This window comes from Cariama cristata, unplaced genomic scaffold, assembly GCF_000690535.1.
Source record: "Cariama cristata isolate BGI_N322 unplaced genomic scaffold, ASM69053v1 scaffold517, whole genome shotgun sequence".
Lineage (NCBI taxonomy): Eukaryota > Metazoa > Chordata > Aves > Cariamiformes > Cariamidae > Cariama > Cariama cristata.
The window spans coordinates 91,867-111,731 of NW_009628124.1; the positions used below are offsets into that span (position 1 = coordinate 91,867).

The 19,865-nt window shown below is 36.1% G+C and overlaps 1 protein-coding gene across 1 annotated transcript in view; it reads right to left on the reverse strand.

Annotated features, from left to right (window-relative positions):
• LOC104165103 (centrosomal protein of 112 kDa-like) overlaps nucleotides 1–19,491 on the reverse strand; it is a gene marked incomplete at its 3' end in the record, with an annotated part of 108,633 nt that extends 89,142 nt beyond the window's left edge. Inside the window, 5 exon segments of the mRNA XM_009704650.1 lie at nucleotides 7,182–7,256; nucleotides 9,681–9,774; nucleotides 17,360–17,514; nucleotides 18,262–18,452; nucleotides 19,392–19,491. Of these exon segments, the coding sequence (XP_009702952.1) occupies nucleotides 7,182–7,256; nucleotides 9,681–9,774; nucleotides 17,360–17,514; nucleotides 18,262–18,452; nucleotides 19,392–19,491 (615 nt within the window).
• Nucleotides 19,492–19,865: the final 374 nt, after the last annotated feature.

Consider the following 19,865-nt stretch of genomic DNA (forward strand, 5'->3'; position numbering starts at 1 on the left):
CTTTCCCATCCATCCCACACACTTAACCATCACCTGTACAGATACCCAGGACTGAAGGCAGCTTGCCAAAAGCTCACGGCAGACGCCTGATCTGGCTTCCCAGAAAACTGAGCAGCAGATAACATTGAAAGCCTTTGCCAATAAGGTTGCAGAACCAAATTTCAAAGGCTTATTATTTGGAAAATAATTCTAAAGTGGATATAATCAACCTTTACTTTTGCTTTTTTAAGGCTAAAAATGATTGTAAATATTTACAATTAATTCAAATACTTTATCTGACCATGAAATTAAGCTGTTTCCAGTCTCCATTTCAAAACCAATCTAAAAAGCTAAGGTATATCCTACTTGTTTATGAGAAAAAAGGAAAATGTGTCTTTAATACTTTGTATGGCCCAAGTCTTGCATTTTTGGATTTTGTAACAGCAGCCATATGTGCTTTGAAGTTAAATGTTCCCACTTTGTTACTTGTTGTGAATTATATCCACTTAAACTGATCTGTAAACATTTAATGCCTCAACATTAATTTTTTTCATGCTGGTCTTCTGCAAAACTTCTTGTTCTCAAAATTATACCACATTAAAGAGGGAATATCACAATAAAGAACTCCCAAAAAAGAGAAAAGCTTGGATTTATGAGAAACATGTAAATTTAAAAATAATAAGCAAAAGGTCAAAGACAAACCAAAATACATACGTATGAAACTGAAGGGCTGCCATGAGAAGAACAGTAAATCACATGCTTTTTTAAGAGTATGAACCAAATAAATGTCATCATGAAAGTCATCTTTATTTGAACTAGAACTGAACTCTAATTTGTAAATACCACTTCTTAACAAAAACGGCATTTTGAATTTCTTTGTAGACAAGAGTTTGGATCCTCCTGTTCTATTAGGCAGTCAAACAGACAACAAATGAGGACTGGCATGGTCACCTTCTACTACTCAAGTCCTCATAAACCAGAGCTGGGAATCAGATCCCAATTAAGAGACCCTCATTACTTAACAGAAATAATCTACTTTATGAAAATACACTCATTCTCCTAAATTGAAAAAGGTATAGCAGAAATCTGCCCAAAACCACAGATTCCAAAACACAATTTGTGGTAAATTAGCCATAATTTTTAACTTTAGTGTTTTCAATTTCTATTTAAAAGAATGTTAAAATAACACCACCTAAACCGGTCAAAACTAAGCAGTTTTGAAGTATATAATTTTAAAGCTACCAAAGCAAGCAATAAGTAAAGCACTGATAAAAGTAAACCGAGCTGAAATGGTCTCCCCCAAAAGCAAGGTCAGTGCAGAAAAAAACCACAATTTTGAGCACTAAGTACTTCCACAAGACTCATCCTCAGGACATCAACTATATTTCATCCCTCAGGCTGAAAATAGCATACAGGCTTTACATCTGTCATAGTCCGGAAACGTATACCAAAGCTGCTGCTCTTTTGACACAGTAAATACCACAACAATGATAGTGTTAGGCTTCCATTCTACCCTTTCAGGGGTCACATTTCATTCTTCAGAATATGTTTATCAAGGTACACTTATCTTCAACAATGCACGACTGTAGCTTACTACAGTCCAGTACAGAGTCAGAAAGTTTGCTGTATACATTAAGATTCAGGAAAAAAAACAACAAACCACATTTGGATCAGCAGGGTTGTTGCACATTCCCACTTGAGCTTCTTCAAAGACAAAATGTGATTGTTTTCAAAACAAGGATGGAAAAAAACACACATAAAAGAGTTAAGAACACTTCAGATTTTGAAATGGTAAACAGCCAAACTGAACCTTGCCCTAAGTTCTTACTTTAATCTAACAAACCCAGCCAGCCAGCATGTCCCCTACAGAAATAACTGCTGAGTAGCTTCAGGAAATTTGAGTAAGGACATTCTTATCTAACATCATAATTTGTAGGGAAGTTCACTTTAATGCTGCTTCTGCAGTCTTAGTGGAAGGACATTAAAGCACATGAAGATTGTTTGTCAGCATGGAAGTTGAATTGATTTTTTGAAGTCACACCACCACTTGGAGTTCACTGTGGGAAAGTTTTTACAGTGTTGCTGCCCTCCAACACCACAACATATACAGTAGGTATGTTTATAGTAAGCAGACAGACTGAGAAACCAAACAAAAGATAATCAAAGGGTTTGTACAGAAATGGTTGAGCTTAACTAGACTGCAAAGACACAGGCAGATGTGAGCCAAGTACACGAAACAGGCATAATACACTGTTGCTGTAGCCACCCAAGAATTCTTCATGCTTACATCTACTTTAACCCTGTGTTATATATAATTTCTCCAAGAAAAAAGAATGTAAGAACGTAATGTGAGCCGCTGACCATGGAATTTCTTTGGTCTATGTCCTCTTAAACCTTTATTAGGTAATAACATTTCCCGTGATAAATTCTGGGCAAGACCTGAGTGTCCAGGTTCTTTGTACTGAAGATCCCACATCGCTTCTGGTAAAAGCTAAAGAGTTAATTCTTGTCCTGGCTGAATTCCAGGGATGAAAAAAATTACTTTCTCTCTGATTAAAAACCCCTTTGCTATTTCCCCAGGGTAAAATCTCTTTTTATGCTTTCTACGTAAAGTGAAGTGCTGAATTTCCTGGGATGTTTAAAAGAGTTGCTTTGTCACACCTAAAGTTAGTTACAATTCAGTGACAAATGAAACTGTATCAGAAGCATAATGAAATATATATATATAGGCAGGTCAGGTAAGAATATGCAGGGGTTTAATTCATTGTTGTTCCTTTACATAACTTAAATTTTCTATCAAAAAAATGTATTTGTCTACAATCTAAAAAGCTTAACTACAAGAGGGGGGAAAAAAAAGGTAAGTTTAATTAAGTTCTCCAGCAAGCTTCTTTTCCTGACACTACATATATTTCACAATATATAATTATTTTTTGAGACATAAAGGGAAAGTGAGGATGTTCCATTTACGAGGTGTACTAAATTTGCAACAACATGTAAAAGTTTGTTGACAGCTGTTAATCAAATAAGATAGCTGAGGTATTTTTATTACGTTCTAAAATAGCTAAAGAATGACAAAGAAAGTTCAAAGTAACAACATGACCAAAGATTACTTGCATTTGTCTAAACTCCTGGCTCTGAAACTTTTCCCTTCAACCAGCAATACAAAAGGATTTCTTCTTTTCTAGATTGCAAATGCAACTCCAAGGCATGAACACTTAATAAAGGAAAGTCCCCACATCAGTTTAGCTAAGAGTCAATGAGGGCTAAGAAAAAAAAAATATTTTTATAATGTATTAAAATTTAGCTTAAATTTGCCTTTCATACATGGAATACTAATATATCACAATCAAAACTCCACTTTTTTTTTTTTTTAAATTTACCCATGCATGACTAGAATCTAAAGAACATGGACAGTAAAATGTTTGATAGAGATACTCAGGAATGCTGCAAGGCAAACAGAAAAAGTCTTTTATTACCCATAAGAAGCAACGATATTAGCAAAGTAATGCAACAGTCTTATTTCTCATGTAGAAAATGTTATTACTAATAATATCAAATATCTGAAGCCTTCATATTACAGTCTGTTAAGCTTTGACCTCTCTGCTTAGTAGAGAAATCATAAAATTATTTTCCAAAACTTTTCATAGAATTTTTAATAATAATAATAATAATAATGTCTCAGCCACTGATATAGGCATATCATAAAAAGTGAAAACACATTCAGAATGTGACTTTAACAATACACAACCCTTGAAGAAGAGGAAATTCAGAATATATCAAAGTAGAAGCCCAAAAGATACAGGTAAAAATAAATTACCAGTTTATAACTGGTCATTATAATCCAGACAAGCCTACATTGGGACACTGAAGGCCTAGCAGCAACTCACAGCAGGAAGGTGCTAATCTTTTCTCACCTTTATGTAGAGCATCTATCTAGATATTTGTAGATTCTTGAATGAAAGCATATTCTCCATATATGCTTGCCTGAAATAAGAATAGCTTCCTAAAATTTCAAGGATTCAAACTGAGAAAAATCCTTGTATAAGGACTTGTCCAAAATTCCCAGGATCAGCTCCGTCCCCATCATTGAAAGAGCAATGTACAGAAGCACAGATTCTTTGCCAAATTAGCAACCTTGATTCACCATTTATTCCCTGACACACAAGTAAAAACCCCAAAAAACCCAAGGAAATTTTGAAAAGCTTTTTAAAAACAACTGTTCTTTATATTAGGCAGTTCAAAGTGAAAGCCATTCTGCATTTCCTTTCCTAACTTTCACCCACTACTGAAGCATTCTGTTGGGTCAAGGGTCTTCTATATCTGAGGTGGGATCGCTTGTAAATTAAGTTTCTCAAATGGTCTGCAAATGTGGCTAGAAATTCAAATATAGCTAGATGCTCCTATGGCAATGTAAATGCTTACAAATAATAGCAGTCATGTCTTACACTCAAACCTTACACATTCTGAAGTGCTGCCATCATTTAGTAAGCTTTTTTTTTTTCATCTTTAATAATTGCATATTCTTCTTTAAGTATGAAACTCTACTTAAAACTTCCTGACTCTTATGGATCATGGCCTCCAATGGGTTCTTAAAAAGTAACCACTTACTGACGTCTCTTTTACAGCCTCAAATCCTCTGTGTCAGGTAACTCCCAACAAATCTTATCAGGCAAAGTCTCTCACCAGTGACTTGTTTAATTGTCATCCCTGGAGAAGAGACTTGAAAAACTGATTTATGTGTCCCAGTAGCCAATTTGTTATCCAAGACAGCTCCCATATCAGTGGAGGATCATCATAGTTTAATAACCATCCATTATCAACACAACATGATTGCAGACTGGAATTTCAATTAAGAAATAAAAAACAAATAAAATTAAAGAGATAAGCAAGCAGGCAGATCCACACTGATACAAAAAATGTTGGATATAAAGAGATTCTTTGTCAGCATCAATTGGAACCATTTGTAAATGGCCATGAGCAAGTTTCCCACTTAAAGTAGCTTTAAAAGCTCAAGGTATTACAACTATCTGCTCCCATAATCCAGGTATTTATACAGCCCAAATATCCAAAATTTGTAAGTGATTCCTTGCACATTTGTTTCAGACACCTGCATAGCGCTTTTGCAAACTGGAGTTGACTGCTATTGAGAAGCTTTTTGGAGATCCACTCTCCCTACTTTACGAAACTGCAGGTCCTGAAAAATATATTCAACTGTGTCTCAAAGTGCTAGAAATTGATCTTGTGTTACTCTATAAAAGACAAGGAGCTCCAAGGAGCAATACCACGTACCTAGACTAACATTTTCACTAATCTCTACCTTCAGTTGGGAGAAAGCAGCCAGGCAGCTCCTGGATTGTCTCAAGGTCAAGACTTCCTTCTCTCTCAGAAGGAAAGCAAGCAAGCAGTTTGCATTTAGAACGCTAACAGGCACCAAAACAGCAAGAGAAACACCAAGGAAGACACAAAAAGTTAAGGTTCTCTCCTATTATTTACGATTTTACTGAAGAGAATTTAGCAAATTTAGCAAAACAGATTGTAATAGGCAAGATTTTTAAATGCTGTCATATCCCTCTGGACTGACAATAGTGTAGGAAGAATAAGGATTATTTGGCAACTGATTAAAATGACAACGTGAAAATATACGACTTTATTTTTAAGAAAACAAAGCTGAAGTATTTCATTAGAAACTAGCTTTCATGCCTCCTAACTTCAGCTGCCTTCTCTCCCAAACACAACTGAGCTCAGAAAATAAGAAAAAAATAGAAAAAACCTCTTTATTAACAGTGATCTTAATAAAATTAAATTGTTATGAGGATATTAATCCTAATCAAATAGGTTAAAGATTTGGTGGTGCAGAGGAAAGGGTTAAAAAAGACAAAAAACCACAACAGAAAAAATACAGAGGAAAGCTACAGAGAGAAGGAACTTCACTATGACCTTAGAATTGTCATGGACTAATACCGTAGAAAACACAACCAAGGGAGTAAAGTCTTATTATAACAGTAGCCTTAAATTAAAATAAAATTTAAATTCATCTAATATGTCCAGGTCCAAAATATCTGATTAACTGCTCAGGAACAACACATAGATCAAGCCCTACATATTAAATTTGTACATGCAAGCAAAGATTAACACAGATTCGCAGCAATCTTAGCTAGCAATTTTTTCATCTCTCCTTATAAAAATATATTTACTGCCTCATTGTATTTACCTCTCATGTTATACCAGCCCAAAAATAGAGAGGATGTGTTGAAATCCTAAGAAAAGATGGTAGCTTGAAAACAGGTTTTATTTTGCAGAGTGTTTACAAAAGTGGTTTAGAGTCTAAAAAAAAATTTAATACAGATTAAAGTCCTTGTAGCTACAAACATGGAAAGTTTTGGGGACACGTCTCCTGCATTTCTACTGATATCCAATAAATAATAGTTCTGAAGTTGTCAAGCTGTCCAAGAAATAACTCCTCTTTATTCCATCCCCACAATAGATTCTCTTTCAGATACTTTAGGTTTGATATATCAAAGTCAGGACAAATCTCAGCATCATAGCAAAAGTACCGTATTCACAAACACATTCTAAAGCCAAGGCCACACAAGAACATAGGCCAGAGTACTGCAGAAATACAGATTCATTCTTCAGCAAAGCAAATTCACAAACACATTCTACTCTTTCCACAGAGTTGGTCTGAAGATTCTAATTCTTAAAAGGGAAGGAAAGAAGTTAACACACTGAAAAGCCCCTTGAACATTTCCAAAAGGAGGCAAACTGGCAAAAAAAAAAATTGAGTTGTATTAATAGTTTGCAATCTCTGTATTCCTTAAAAGAAAATAATAATAGAGAAAGTCAAACTCTTCTTTCATTTGTACAAGCATAAACTCAAAAATAACACTATTGAGTTATGAAGAAGCAGTCTGAATTTCTACCAGACAGACGCTTGGTTTTGACCAGCGGGTATTATTATTTTGCTTGATTTACCAGTAACTATATTAAATACAATAAGACTGTTATTGCTTAAAAATGAGGCATTTTAACATTTTCTTCTCAAGATGACATATATTCATAATTAATCTTCCAAAGCTTTACCAATTCATTTCTAAAAGACTGATTCCTACACAAAGTTTTGTTGACTAAATCCAGAGATGCAGACTATATTACTAAGGAGTTTTCATTTCAAGTCAATAAGTAATGTACTCTGTTTATTTTACCCCAAGATTCCAACTATTGAGACGTGCTTCAAGGTCACTGTCATCCAAAGAAATGGGTTTTTTATGACGATGGTCCTGGAACATAAAAAAGTCAAACAAAATATCAGAAGAACTGGCAGATACATAGTCTTTAAAAAAAAAAAAAAAGCTTCTCATTGATTTGGGCCATGCCTACACTGCACTTCCTAATTGTGTCATGATACCTCTGACAGCTTTAATTTAAATAGCCCAGTTACCAGTAGGATACTGTGCTAAGAAAGGAATTCAGAGGACACATTAGCCTACCTCCTCACTTTAATGTTGCTCTTTATTTTACTTATTTCAAAAGGAACAGCCTCCTTTACAAAGGGTGAGTTTGCTAAACAAAAATTAAAATACTCCGTTGTTCAGGCAACAGACCTATTCTAGAGATGATCCATCTCCACAGTACCTTTTGTGGGGCTAATCCAGAATTCAGAGATCACGTGATCAGCCTCCAAATAAAAAAAGTAATAATAATTAAAGGAAACCACAGTAAGGCAGGGATAGTTATAGTGGGCAGAGCTGCAAAAGCAGAGGATAGAGTAGCTGCTGCCCAGCTCAAGGCTAGGGATCCTCTTTGCGGAAAGAATTTCCAACATTCAGTAAGAACTGTGATTACTGTTGCTTAAGGCTATGTCTTTCAGAAGTTCTTCCTGTAGGATAACAGTAACTACTGATTATATTTAATGTATCAAATAAGGGACGTGATACAGACAATTTTCCTTAACTGAGATATAACACTATTTAGAAAAACAGAACATTGAAGTGTGAATTACTTTGTCTCATTAAGTTTTGTTAGCAAGAGGTTTGTGTACCGGCACGCAAGCTCCTCTTTTTTAAGTCTGCTCATTCGTTATGAATGTACAGTGAATGGAGTTTTGACTTCAGTTAATCAACACTTGGTTGAGGCAGTTCTTAATGTTTCTTAAAAGACTCCCTGTTCCCTCTACCTGGGCCTAAATTACGCCAGAACATCTGTGCATCACCGACAACAGAACAAGATATTATTTGTTCTAGTCAGCCAAACGTTCAAACTGTTTGGCAAAGCAAGAGAGGATCATTTCACTTAAAGGCCCTTTTAAAGTTGTAATCACGGTAGAATCCAATATATGAAGCTGAAGAACAATGAAGTGAAGTGATTTGTCTAACATTGCCCTGGAAGTCTGTGGCAGAGCCAGGAAAAAAAATAAACAACAACAACAACAAACACACCACCAAAAAAACTTTAAAGTCCCAAATCCAGGTTTCAACTGAAAGAAATCCTTTTCTTTACAATAATTGTTTCATAAGAAATATTGTTTTAAGTCAAGTGAAACAAACAGGAAACCAATAAGGAGAAATTTAGTAAATCCAGCATATGTTTTTATTTTTTTAATTATTGCATTTCTTTTTAAAATTACATTTGTGTATATACAATCAACACACATAAGTACATTCATACCAACCAGAGCCTACAGCAGAGACATTCAACTTTTGCCCACAGACCGTTTGTAGCCTGCCATGATAAAACATCCCCTTGCTAGTCCTCTATTCCAAATGCATAGCAGCACACAAATTTCCTCAGAAAGACAGACCTCAGAAGCAAGCTTCCAGTTTATCCCACTTGTACTTCATCTCCTCATCAGTTCTGGATTGTGCCCAGTAAAGAAGGTTAAGAACAGTCTACATGAACTGCTCAGGTGTCAACAGCCCACTTCCAGCTGCAATCTTTCTGAACTGTTCCTCTGATACAATCAAAAAATAAGGGTGGGCAGACCCACAATGTACATACGGGAAATTCAGGGTTTCATGGAGGAACGGGAGCTGTTATAGATGCACTGGCTACAGTGAACGAACCACAGGAGATAGACCTCTCTAGTAATAAAGACTGGACACTACAAGGCTAGAGAACACATCCACGGAAGAAAATAGCATACTTGTTGATAACATATATTTGTCATGAGTAAGTTTAAATGCTTGCAATTATACATACAATATCGTTAAGTATTTTGGACTAAAAGGGTTTTACATGAAGTCTGTTTAGTGTCCTTCCATCAGCCATAATGCTACTTGTGGAAAGTTTGATAAAAGAAACTGTCCAAAATTCACCTTTTTCAGAGGTCAGCCATCATTAAACAGAGCCAAAGACATCTACGCAGCTTGCTTTAATCTACTATTGCAAAACACAAGTTGATGTCAATACAGTCAGTTTACCAAGCCTAGTGAAAACAATACAGCAGACATTAAACACGCTACACTAAACAGAGGTCAAACACTAGGATGAATTGAGAGCATCCTACAAGAAATTCTTTTCCCCTGCACTTGCAGAGGGCAGATTTTGATGAGCTTTAGTCCTTCCTATCAGTCTTTCCCAAGTGTCTGCACTCGTACACAGGGATCATGACTCATGCAACTTGAAATAACAGCTTTACGGGGATATACAAAAACAATTCATTGAAACTAGAGCAACTTTTATGACAAAAAGGAGAAGCATCTTACAGACAGTGCTGTGGCTAGGTTATCTTCATCTGCCCGGTGAGAACTCATAGAATGTGATCTTAATGCTGGCTTCTCATTGTACTTGAATCTTTCCCTGTTATCAACAAAAAGAGTAAGCAGAAAGAGAAGAATTCATTTTCAACAACTTGTGGCACATAAAGGATGTTAATCTTAAAATAAAATCTTTTAAAGTATACAAGAGAAAATAATTGTTCAAGATGTAAAGATCAGAAATAGTAGAATAATAAAAAAAGATTTTTATTAAAGACAAACAAAAGCCTTTAGCATTCCATTAAAAAAACAACACCCAAAAAACCCCACAAATAATTGTCAACATGTAAAGATCTGAAATAGTAGAATAATAAAAAAAATATTTTTATTAAAGACAAACAAAAGCCTTTAGCATTCCATTAAAAAAACAACACCCAAAAAACCCCACACCAACAAAACCACCAGAAACATTGTGTACATCACACTATATTAAAAGGTGTTCTTTGCGTTTCTGTTACTACATGATCCAACATCTCCCAACAGATTTTAAGAATAAATCCAAGTTAACTGAGAAGGCTGATCTAGGAGACATTTTTGAAACAAAATTGTTAAGCATATGAGACAGCATACAATGAAGTCCAGCAACTCGGAGAAGAAAAATGAATTAAGGTGATGGTTGGCCACACCATAGGGGAGAAGACTTTAAGACCAAAAAAATAGGAGGTTAGACAAACGTGTATCTAACATACAAACCTGAAGACAAGGGCAAGAACTACATATACAGCTCATTAGAAAAGCAATGACTTGATAGGCCAGGGTGGAGAGTAACGCGTCAAAGAAACAAGTCACAAAGCCTATATGAGTTGCATTACATTTCAGCTATTTTATGGACTAAAGTGGTATACACGGGGGGGGATGTTAAAGACAGGATACAAGTACAGCATGAACAAGTACTCTACCCAGTAGAGGAGAACTGTGGACAGGGATTTTCTGGAAAAAACTTTTGTCATAAATAAAGCATTTGAACAAAAGGAAATTAAGAATAGCAGATAGGTGAAGATAACCTTCACTGATGCACGTAGTCAACAAACCTTTCTCAACTATAGAACAGTGAAAGAAAAGAACAGCGTGGAACAAAATAAAAATTGTAAGAGTTTATTAGATAGGCTGATACAGCAAAAGATCCAAAACAATACTGAAACACTCTTCAGCATATATTGCAATGTCAAATCTACACACACTAAGTTAATTAAAAAACTCCTGTTAGTCTATTCACCTTCCTATGACTGGCTATACTGTATGAAAATCAAGTCAGACCATTAAAATACCTTTCATTCTTTCCACCCAGCAGCAAATTAGGCAGTAAGTTATGCCAAAAAGACACTGAGACAAATTAAGTGTTTATGAACAGAAAGACAACTGTTGGATGTACAATGTAAACTAGTCACTTCTAGGAAGACAAGCACAGACAAACTTTTCATGAAGCACACCCTCCCAGCTTTCATCAAAACAGCAGGGAACAATGAAATAAAACAACTGGGAGCATACCTTCCCTCCCAGCACCAATAAATATCAACAACATATATAGATGCAAAATAACAATTACAAAGCAGTACATAGTTTAGATAAGCAAAGTCTTAGAGGTAAAAAAGATCAAATGAAACATAATACGACTGTCTCTAGTATTCCAAATCATGCATTTCTTACCAAGATTTCATTTGACACAAAATTATCTTTCATTAAAAGCAGATGAATCTTTGCCTGTCAGTAAATCGGCACTTTTATCAGACCTCTTTTCTGAACAATACTCAGGTTACCTAAAAATTCAATAAAGTTTCCATTGTTTAAAATGAGAGAAAACAGAATTCATGCCCCTATCATTAAGAGATTAAGGAACATCAATAAATATTCAAACCAACCCAGGTTACCTGTAATATTTTTAAATTGACAAAATGAGGAAAAAAAGTCTAGATATATTCTTAGTTCTATATTTGCCATTTTGAAGAGGAATTGAAAAGGAAGTTGCTTTACTTGATTCTATACACAGAATTTTAAAAGACCGCTAAGGACGGACCGCAATTTTGCTGATATCAAGCATATGCTACTCTTTCACTCCCTTTTGCAGACCTCTGCTAATAAGAGTCAGGCTCCAGAAATCACAAGCTTCTTTCTTTTTCCCCTCACGGCAGGTGAGTAGAGAATGGTCAGACTCTTGACATCAGCCCTGCAACCTCCTGCTTCAGCCAAAACAGTGAGCTAGCATGGGAGAAGGAAGCAATTTGCTACTAATAAAGGAGATTAATAAATAATTTCCTACTAGGAACAAAGTAAGGGAAACTCACTGGTTCCTCCTAGTACAGCACAGCTACACACTAACCTTTAACAAAAATAACAATCTATAAACATACAGTAGAATTTTCCTATGGGGTCAGAAAGACTAGGTTTCTGTTCAAACCCAACTACACATTCATAAAATCAATTCTCTCATGTTTCAAAATAAAGATGCACCTTTCTAGCACCAGTTGGCTTGGTCTTACTCATTTACACCCTAGTTTGCAAGTAGGGTTTGTCTATCTACTTTTTATTTAGCCAGATAAACAACCGCATATAGAAAACCCAAAAATCTTCATGCATAGAAGTACGCCTATTGCAAGATAAAAATAACTATGTAAAGAACTTCCCCATTTGTTCGCTTCTTTTAAAGTAGGGAATCTTGAGATAAATAAACATCAAAAAATTACTCAAACATTTCTCACTGACATTATCTGTCTTGCCCTGAGAAAATGTTGTAGTCTACCTCTAAGAACTGAGTCACTGTTGGAAAGCAAAATGTTCATCCAACTACATATATTCCATGCCTACGGATACAGTTTTTCAAATACACACGCTGAGTAGAGACAAGTCTAATGTAACAAGATCACCATCTGCTGGCTCTCTCTCCAAACTACAGAGTCCAGAAATACTCAATCCTTTATTCACACCGATGGCTCGTTCAAAACTGTAAATACAAAGACAGGATCTGCATGTTGAGTACAGCTAACATCTTAATATAGATACGTGTAAGTAAGTATTAAAGAAGCTATTTCTACAAAGCGTAACAGCTGAAACATTTACCTTCAGTATTTCTTCCTGCACAACTCACACATTTAAAGTAAGATTCTCATTGCTATGAAGATTAATTCGTGTAATCTACAGAACTATCAAAATTCTAACTGCTAACACAAATCCAGATTTCCTTAGACACAGCTCCATTCTTGGTATGAGTAACCATTAGCAGAGCCATGCCTATACAGCTAAGTTTCACTTCCAGATTTCTTTAAGCCAGTAAATTATTCCATCACATTTACTTGTTTTTCCTGGCATGAAGTAATACACAATACAGGTCTCCAGAGAAGTCACCAGCACCTTGGGAACCACCTGTTCGTCACCAATGTAGGTACTGCTACAGTCCCACAGGACAAAAAAGAAAAAGTAAATGAAATAAAGCTTCACTACCCTGCCCACAGCCTAGGGAACTTTGCCAAACCAAGCTGAATCTTAGGTTCAGAAACTGAATGGGAAAGAGAAAAATCCAATATTCTACTATAATCCAGGTAGTGAAGAGACAAAAAAATATGGTAAAGAATACAAGGGATGGAGTAGGTGAAACTGTACGTCAGCCTTCCTGAAATGGGGACAAGCACCAGCCGGATGCAGAGGGAGGAGTATGCTGCCTCACCCAAACAAATAACACCTCAGCTGACAGTACAAGTAAGGAATTCAGAGGAGTTAGGTGTATTTGTATGCCACAAATATGGCCTTGGAGGGATATCACTATGTTAGATTTGATCTAATAGGGGAGAGATGTGCTGATATTGCTTGCTTGTAATACCCAGAGTGATACTTTATCGTGACAGTGCTGCTCCTAGCGACCAAGACACTCTGATCAGATCTATGCCAGGTATCTCGATATGACACAACAGTATCTTAACACAGATTCAGCTGAGGTCTCAAAAAGTATTTCTTTTCTCAAAAAGCATAATACATTCCTTGTTTTCATAAGGTCAAATCTAGTTTTTTTAATTGAGGGTATTTGGACAGCTCTTCCCAATGGTTCTTTGTATTACCAAGCCTAAAGCAGTAATATGGTAACACAGCTGGCAATTTCTCCATTCTCCACCTTTGCTTCTTAAACCACAAGTCTGCTATCAAAGCCACAGGTTCATATCAGAGCACTTGAGCATAAGCAACCAGAAGACACCTTTATCATTAACATTGTAGAACTCAGAAAGAAGAAATGCATCAGTTCTAAGAGTGACTTTTTAAATGACTGTTAGAAGTACACACAGTTAATGGATAAGTAAGAGGAAAAGTTTCACGATATTCACTATCAATGTGATGTAACTTGCAAGAGCACCTATCTGTCATCTATTGAAATCACAGCTGAAAAATTAAAAGATGCAAGACTTGGCACTGTGATACATAGCATAAACATCAGCATGCCTAAAAAATAAAAAGAATAGCTAACGATAACCACTTATGAAAAAAATACGTGAACACATTAAAAAAAGCATTAGACTTCTGAAACAAAACCTGTGACCATATTTATAATGCAATGAAACCAAACCAGAAGTTTCACATAGAAGTAGAGCAAACACTCACTTCCTCCCTCTTGCACAGAGCCTACAAAGTTTTGAATAATATTCTCACTCTACCTCTAAGAGTACTTTATTCACCAAGGATTTCAAAGAGTTCAAATATTAACTCAACTTCAAAATGAGCAAACAATAAGCAACTCCATCCACGATTGAAATGTGGCCACATAGAAAAATGGAACATAGATCTTTATAATCAGCGCAAAGTTGCACTGCATAAGAAAAATTAGAAAGAAAGTAAATAGTTAAGAACAGAATGTAGATTAAACTGAAATTTACCTAAGATTCCCACAAAATAAGACAGAAAAAAGCCTATGATTTTCAACAGTGTTCAACTGACCAGCTTGGGACACCTTTAATACTGCAGGAACATTTCTCTAAGCCAACAGGAAAACAAGGCTTAATAACCTGATACATTTCATAGAATCATAGAATCATTTGGGTTGGAAGGGACCTTCAGATGTCATTTAGTCCAACGCCCCTGCGGTGAGCAGGGACATCTCCAACTAGATCAGGTTGCTCAGTGTCCCATCCAGTCTGACCTTGAATGCCTCCAGGGATGGGGCTTCCACCACCTCTCTGGGAAATCTATTCCAGTGCTTCACCACCCTCATTGTAAAAATTTTTTTCCTTATGTCTAGTCTAAATCTACCCTCTTTTAGTTTAAAACCATTACCTGTCACAGCAGACCCTGCTAAAAAGTCTGTCCCCATCTCTCATATAGGCCCCCTTCAGGTATTGGAAGGACACAATGAGGTTACCTCGAAGCCTTCTCTTCTCCAGGCTGAACAACCCCAACTCTCTCAGCCTGTCTTCCTAGGAGAGGTGCTCCAGCCCTCGGAGCATTTTCGATGCCCTCCTCTGGACCTTCTCCAACAGGCCCATGTCTCTCCTGTGCTGAGGGCTCCAGAGCTGGATGCAATACTCCAGGTAGGGTCTCACCAGAGCAGAGTAGAGGGACAGAATTACCTCCCTCGACCTGCTGGCCACACTTCTCTTGATGCAGCCCAGGATGCGGTTGGCCTTCTGAGCTGCAAGTGCACATTGCTGACTCATGTCTAGCCTGTCATTCACCAGCACCCCTAAGTCCTTCTCCGCAGGGCTGCTCTCAATCACATCATCCCCCAGCCTGTACTGATACTGGGGGTTGCCCCGACCCAGGTGCAGGACCTTGCACTTGGCCTTGTTAAACCTTGTTCATCCTTTTACCTGCTCTATAAACCGCTTTATACCCAACTGATTGGATCTAAGGATGCAGCTTAAGCTTACCTGCTCCCGCAAACCTACAAAAAGAGACTGTCCAATGGATTGCCATAACAAGGTGCAGCTACGGGTATTCAGGATTCTGCTGCACAGCTGCATATGAGCAACACTGGAAATTTTGCGTTATCCTAATGACAAACATGCAAGATCTAGGCATAGGGGGTGCTAGTCACCAACAAAGCACATGCACTTGTAGTAGACAGCGTGACATAAGTCAAAACATTTTAAATCAAACTCAGAGAGAGATTGTTCAGACAAGGATGGAGTTATTGCAAACAATCCTCCTCCCAAAGGAGAGTAAAACATGGTAGAGCATCTCACAGGCAGGAGCTCTGATTTTTAGCCTCATAAGTTTTAACAAGTATAGCTGGTCCAGTCTGACCTTCTGTAATCCAAGATTCAGGAAGCTTACAGGAAATACAAAGAAATCTTACTATTTCATACAGAAGCCATGATGAAACACAGGCCAAACAGCTGTGTTTCATAAGAACTAACATGCTTGCAAAAAGATGGATCAAATCCCTCTTTCTTTGTACACATCAAACTTTTCTTCCTTTGTTACAGAACAGCAAAACTTGCTGATCTGCAGGGAGTCACTATTCTGTTTCCTCTAAAAAACCTGTTAGCAACAACACTAAAATATCCTTTAAATCTACCATCTGTATGCTTGTTTGTATTTCTGTTCTCCATAGAAAAAAAGCCATTAAAAACTATTTGATATAAAAGCTCTTTTTGGCATTATGACCTTATTCTACAACTTTTTTTTAATTATTATTATACATTCACTCTCCCCACACTATTTGTCCCTTGCTTATTGTATGTTCCTTTTATTTTGAACTGCATAGAAATAGTGAAGATTAATCCACCTTAGCTTCATTAGTTAATACTACTTTCCAGTTTCCATACATCAGCATGCAGAAAAGAGGACAGTACAAGAACTCCAAAGGGACAACAACAGTTTTGACCTATTTTAAGAAAAATTTGGCCTGAGAGTCTTCTGCATCTATACAGTCTTTTACCACATCACTTCTTCCTTACTGCCTGTCCATATTTGTCTGTGCTTCCCTCTCCTAGTTAAGTAATTTTGCACGAATTCTGATTCTTGCCTTGTGACCACTGTGCTTTGCCACCATAACATCTGAGGTCTGAAAAACGTAACTAGACTACCAGGTTATTTGATAGATACTTAGAATATCAGAACAATAGCTATTACCTACTTTTGAAGTCTACAGAGTAGGTTACCAAGTCTACAGAGAGTGTTAACATGAAGAGAGATAATGGTGCAAAAGAGCGGACTATCATTTCTATGCAGCAAACAAGCTCTTTGTGAAAGTCACAAGTACCCCGTGGTAACCACCAGTTCAAATCACTATAAAGGCCCCTCTGCAGTTGCTGCTAATTTTCTCAAACTATCAGTTGAGCCCATTGTTTTTCCATGCTAAGTGTCTGTAACTGAAAGTGGAAGGAGAACAAGAGGAAGGAAAAGAGGATAGAGCTATGGGACATGGAAGACAACCTAGAGCTATGGGACACGGAAGACAACCTACAGAAGCCAGAGAAGCAGACATAAAGAAGGAATGTAATAACAGAAAAGTATAAAAGTTATCATTAAGTTAGAAGCTATTACCAGAGTTTCTGTATATAAAGTATAAACACTATATTCAAGATGAGTCCATGAGGGAGTGTAATAAATTCATACATACAAATTGAAACATACAGGCAGAGCTTATCAAATTAAACATCTACTAAACATGAATCAAATACTGAATAAAGCAAATGCAGAAATCTTACCCATGTGTAAGTGGTGATATTAAAGGTGACTCCTCTTTAGAAGATATCTTCCACGATTCCTCGTGCTTAGATTCACTGTTTCCTAGTTCTCCCATTATCCAGTCAGGGTTACTACTCTGAACTCTTGTTGAATTTGGTTCATCAAAATAAATTGTCTACAATCAAAATAAACGCAAAATCCACACTAAAATATTTACACAAATATATTCTTTACATTGTTAATGTTGTTTCTTGCAGGAATATCTGCAGTACAAAAATTCTTTTCCCAATGAAGTCAGTGAGGTGTGCAAATATTACCTTCCCAACCCATGGAAATTAGTACAACAGGAAACAGCGTAACAGTTTTCTATTCTAGTATTTTACTTCTGTCAGTATGGGTAATTTTAGCATAAATCAGGACTGTTATCTCACTAAAGTTGATGCCAACGATTGACAAGGTATATTCAGGTCTTCAGAAAACAAACTGCAAGCTTCACAATATCTATGTGAATACTGTTATCTTTGCTTTCACAGAAAGACAGACTACTATAGTCACCTCATTTAAGCACATTTTTCTTTTCACAAGGACTATCTGCTGACTAAGACAAAATATAGGCTCAAGAGTCTTTTATTACATCTTTTCAAAGAATTAGGCAAAAATTATATTTGTTCCTTCAGAACACCTATTTTTATAAGGCTTCCTAGAACCTGAATTTTGAAGAAGAAACAGGTCTCAAAGGTTTTGCACACTGAAAGATTTTTTCCAGCACCAATTACAAGATACGCAACATAAATGCCTGTATTTACCACATGCAATTCCACTCCATTCAGAACTGTCTTTCACATTTATGCCAAACAAAAGACTTAAAAGTATTTTCAGAATATATTTAAGCAAGTCTGTCTTATAAAGAAGTTACACCCACCATGTAGGATGGTAAAGTTTTCAGCATCCCTGGTTCTGGTTTATGTGTAAAAGGACCTTCCAGCACACCTCGTTTTAGCATGTGGAGCAAGAGTTTTGCATATAGGTTCCGATTCTTCCTTCCCGCTATTCCTGTGCCTGCTCCTGAGGGTTCGCACAGTTTTTGAATCCACAGTGCACATCTTTGTTGTTCTAAAAAATACAGATATACATAACCGCTATACATTTTCAGAGCAAATCAAACACACAGAAAAAACCAGAAGCCATTACTGGTCAACAGTTTTATAGATGTTTCCCTTCTATCCAGAAGTTTAAAGCAAAATGAACAAAAAAAAAACCCAAATGATCGAACCAAAGGAAAAAAATGGTTAAATACCTAGATTAAAAGTAAGTCTTTAACAAAAGTTCAAACTTGGATCATCCAGAAATATTTTGTATAAATTCATGTTTACCAGAAGTTTACAGAACACATAAGTCACCAGGAATTCTGAACTCACTGCAAGAGCTGCCATTACTACAACATACAGCTTGCATGAGCATTAATATTTTAAACATACAATAAATATTCATTCATTTTAACAATCTCTATTTACACCAGCTTTGCTACCAGATGATAAAGTTATTCATTTGATTAAATGTTTACACAGCAAGGTCTTAATTTGTAGAGCTCGTGCCTTTAATAATAACCAGTTTGTTCTAATCCTCAGATTTACAAAACATCATTTATTAATTGATGTTTATATTAGTACATATTCCTAAACCAAATTTTAAAAACCTTATCTCTAAAAAACATTTGCAATTTTGTAAGTGCAATCTCAAAAGCAATGGCTATTAGAAGCTTTTAGTTTCTACTGAATTAATTTTTTAAAAATAGAGAACTTAATGTACTTATGCAAAAGCACATTTACATCAGCAAGATAAGACAGATAAGCTCAAACAGCAGCAATAGGTATCTTAAAAAAAAAATCCAACTTTAAAAGTTGTACAAACCCTGCCTCAAAACAGCACCTTGTAAACATCAGACCTTAAGTGTCTGGTTAAAGAAAGGCGATACAAGTACACATAATAATTATCAGTAACCCAGAATTTTATTACTACTGTTTCTCTATATGCACATTTTACCATATTTACCTGACTCATGCTGTAGTTTTAGAACATGAGACTTCATATCCACAACATAGTGATCAAATTCTGCATCTAGTTTTTCCCATGTTTCCTCTTCACCATTCATTTCGAAAGAACATGAAGTGACCTGCGAAACTATTCACATTGAAGTAGAAAAGATCAAATACCAGTACACATTAATCTCTGTTCATCTTAGGCCGTGCAAAGACATGCTTTGGAACTATACGGAAAATAAAACTAAACATTTTATTATGTTCAAATAATCACCAAAAAACCAGTGATTCTTTGCAAATAACAGCTATTCAATGTAATCTACAGGAATGTGTATGTTTAGACTTGAAAATGAATAGTCAACCACACAAGAACGTATTCAATTACACACAATTTGTATAAAACACCTAAAGGCATTTGTGTCACAGCCCCATTCATAAGTTTTTCTTCCTTAGAATTAGTATCTTATTTTTTCTAAAAGAAGCGGGG